This window comes from Corapipo altera, unplaced genomic scaffold, assembly GCF_003945725.1.
Source record: "Corapipo altera isolate COAL_440 unplaced genomic scaffold, ASM394572v1 205, whole genome shotgun sequence".
Classification (NCBI taxonomy): domain Eukaryota; kingdom Metazoa; phylum Chordata; class Aves; order Passeriformes; family Pipridae; genus Corapipo; species Corapipo altera.
Window position 1 is genome coordinate 28,820 of NW_020885046.1, and position 3,880 is coordinate 32,699.

At 48.5% G+C, this 3,880-nt stretch overlaps 1 protein-coding gene across 2 annotated transcripts in view; it reads right to left on the reverse strand.

Moving 5' to 3' along the window:
• Positions 1-3,880, reverse strand: part of WDR7 (WD repeat domain 7) — a 32,431-nt gene that overhangs the window by 1,669 nt on the left and 26,882 nt on the right. For both annotated transcript variants that reach the window (XM_027668592.1, XM_027668591.1), the window contains 2 exons: positions 1,123-1,227; positions 142-345 (listed from right to left, as the gene is read on the reverse strand). In XM_027668592.1, the coding sequence (XP_027524393.1) occupies positions 142-345; positions 1,123-1,227 (309 nt within the window). The remainder of the gene's footprint in view (positions 1-141; positions 346-1,122; positions 1,228-3,880) is intronic.

Below are 3,880 nucleotides of genomic sequence, written 5' to 3' on the forward strand. Positions count from 1 at the left end.
CTGAGCCCCTCAGAGCCGGGCAGGAACCCCTCAGATCCCCACCGAGCCCCGCCCTCGGCGCTCCCCTCACGCGACGCCCACAGCGAGGGGCAGGAGCGCCCGGATTTCAGGGAAGCTCCCTGATTTTCGGGAAGGCCCCACCTAGACCATGAAGCGGTGCTCCTTGCCGTCGTGGGCCATGAGGATGACGTGGCGGTTGGAGGTCCAGATGAGGCGGGCGAGGCGCAGGGCGTTGTGGGAGCCGGGCGAGGCCGGCTGCACCGGCGGCACCTGGTAGGTCTTGATGCAGCGCAGCTGCGGCGCCGAGTTCAGCATCCCGATGCTCCCCAGCAGGGACGTGTTCATCTGCACGACACACACACCTTCCTGGGGCTGCCAGGCACGCCTGGAGCTCATCCCAAACTTCCATGGCCCTGGGACCACCATGACCGGGCCCAGCCGAGAGGCTGCTCAGAAGGATCATGGAAGGTTTGGCTCGGAAGGGACCTAAAGGATCATCTTGTTCCAGTCCTTTCCACCAGACCCGGTTGCTCCAAGCCTGGCCCTGAACCCTTCCAGCCCCATCCCACCCGGCCTCAAACGCTCCCAGAGATCTCCTGAGTTCTGCCCTTTGGAAAACAGGCCCAAAGCTGCTGATTCCTCTTTCTCTTTAAAAATCCAGGGAAAGAGGAATCGGCAGCATTGGGCCTTTCTCCCCACCCCAGGAGACCTTGGCAAAGCCCAGGATATTTCAGGGGTGCTATTGCTGCTGAATCCTGAGCGGTCCCAGGTCGGAGCCGTCCCTTTTTCCCGGCTCTCCCCGTGTCACGGGGTGTAAATCACGGCCCCCGGAGCCGACATCGCCACCATTTAAATCATCCTGAGTAATAACCCTTTTAAGATGACTAATGCCCCCGATTTCCCTGCATTAATAATCGTGCCAAGCGCGGGACACGGAAGGGAAGAATCTGAAAACTAAATGTGGAGGGTGTTTAACTCTTCGTGTTTGGCTCGGAAGGGTTTTTAAGGATCATCTCTTCCACCAGCCCAGGTTGCTCCAAGCCCCATCCAGCTTTGATCTTCTCTCCCTCGGGATTTTTTCCCCAAGTTCCCGAAGGAAGGAGGGCTGGGATGTGTCCTCACCTGCCAGAAGGAGAGGTGGCTGTCGGAGTTGGAGTAGGTGGCGAGGTACCGGCCGTCAGGGGCGAAAGCCACAGCGGTGATGGGGCCTTTGTGGCCATGGATGGTCTGGGAAAGGGGGAGAGAGAGAGAGAGAACAGGGATGTGGGAGGGGTGTCTGCTCAGGGTTAAACACCAGCACAACTCCTCGGGAGCATCCTGAAGGCTGCTCGGCCCATAAAATCATCCCATGCCAAATCCAGTTTTTAAACCAGATAATTTGGCAGGATTATGAACATGGAGGAGTCTTTAACAGGGATTTTTAAAAACGGAAGTCCTGGACTCCCCCACGAGCTCCTCTCCTGCAGAAAAGGTCCCAAAGCCCCAAATATGTATTAAATCTTAGTGGCCACAGGAATTTCTCACTGAAAATCCCCTTTTCTCTTGGATCAGCAGTAGGAAAACCCCATTATCAGGGCTCCTGTGCCCATCCCAGATTTATTGAAGGATGAAGACTTGCTGATATATTCAGAACTCATGCAAATATTCATTTCTCCCTCCTGGCAAAGGTGGGTGAAGCCCAAATCTCCCTCCTGGATGGAATCAAACCCATTAATGAGCTGCTCCCGTGTTTAGCCCCATCCCACCCTTTTAGCACGGAACACTTGTCAATAAAACAGGTCTGGGGGAGACAAAGGTAGAAAAATCAATCCCCACAAGTAAAAGTTTAAAAGAGAAATCTCATTTTTTAAAAGAAATTTATGGGCAATATCTCTTAGCTTACCCCAGTTTCAGCAACTTTATTAATTTAAATCTCTATGTCAGTTCCAGGAATAATCCCATTTCAGGGCTGAGGAAACATCAATATTTATATCTTTAAATTCATTTTTGTTTTTGCCTTGGACTAGCCCAGGGATTGGGCAGATCCATATGGATCCCTTCCAACTCGGGACACTGGGATTTATTTTAAACCTGAGGCAGATGGGATTTGCTTCTTAATACCAGGTTTTCCTGCCTCACCTGGATTTGGGAATGCAGGATAAACACCTTCAAACCACCACATTCCAGGACAGCATCTTTCATTCCCTAATTAAACTTCATTAAAAAGCAGTTTTTGCTTTGAAATAAACCCCCCAAATAACTCGTGTTTCTCTTTAATCTTCCCCTGCAAATGGCTGAGGTTTTAGATACAAAAATTACAAGTATTCTCTGAAAGGCAGCTCTAAATATTAATGACAGATCCCCGAGATTTAAATCAATAAAAATGGAATATTTCAAAGCCTCTCCTTACAGATCCAAATACATTCCTGAAGGAAAAGGAGATAATTAAACAGAGGAACTAAGTGGGGGGTTTTGGGGCCAGACTCTGTTACCCAGCAGGAATTTATCTGACAGGACTTGAAATAATAATTCTACGGATCCCAAATTTCAGGCCAATGAGAGGAACATGAGGAAAAGCCCCCCCAAAATGTGAGTTAATTCTTCTGGATCATCACAATTAAAATGAATGAATGAAATAATTAAAATATTATTAAGGAACTTTCAGAGATGAATATTTTCCCAGAATTCCAAAACCGACAACCACCAGGTATCCTAAAATCCAGTTAGCTGGATCACACTAATTTAGGGTTTAATTTGACATGAAATAGCAGAATATCAATATTTTCCTGGGTTGCTGCACCCCTAAATACAGGATTTTTAATTGTGTGCTGATAATTAGGAACTTGATGCAAAAGATTAATAATTCGGTTGGAATTTAATATTCTTTCAATATTTAAATGGGCCAATGACATTCAATGACTTTGAATTTTCTTGTTATTCCCAGAAACTTCACCCTGAGCGTAAACTGAACCCGACTGGACATTTTAAGCGGTTTATTTTGGGGATAAAAATTGCCATTTGTGTTTAAACCATGCGGGGTTTAACGGTGGCAAAACAAAAGCCGCGTTTTCCAGGCCCTCGGAGCCGTTTTGCTGATTCCCCGCGAGCCATCAATTATCTTTATCAAATCCCAGGATCTCATCTCAGCCCCTGATCAAGATGGAGCCTTATTTTCGCGGGATGCGGCGCTATCCGGACATCAAGGCCGGAGCGGAGGGAAAAGCCGGGAAGGGAGGGATCAATAATCATCAGCAGCTCCGAGCGGTTGGGAGGTGGAAGGTGCTGATGGAAGTTCGACCTCTTTTTTTTTTTTTTGGGAAGCTGATAAAGTTTAACCTTTGCAATCCCTGAGAGCCAGGACTCGGCTCTGTGGGAGTGCTCCAAACCCTGCTGGAATGGTGGGAATCCCCTCTGGGATTGAGCACGGAACACCCACAGAGCCGTTCCCACCACATCCCGTCGGATTCCGACAGGGAGAACGAGGTTCGGTTCTAAAGCTGGGCCTAAGCTCAGCCTAAAAGTGACAACCTGGGGGCTGCTCCCCACACCATCTACCCGGGAAATCCTCCTCCAGAGCCTTCATCTCCTGTCATCCGCCTCGGAATCCGCGTTTTTAAAGGATTAGAAATATTCCAAAAATGGAAAATGCTACATGGATTCAACAGCAAATATCAGAGATATTTATATTCCAAATTATGCCGATGCTCAGCTGGTTTTTTAAGGAATTCTGAGCCTTGGATTTCCTAGAATATGTGAGGGGGAAAACATGAGGGGGGAAAAACATGAGGGAGGAAAATGGGGAGGGAAAAAGGTGAGGGGGAGAAAAAGGTGAGGGGGGAAAAAGGTGAGGGGGGAAAAAGGTGAGGGGGGAAAAAAGGTGAGGGGGGAAAAAAGGTGAGGG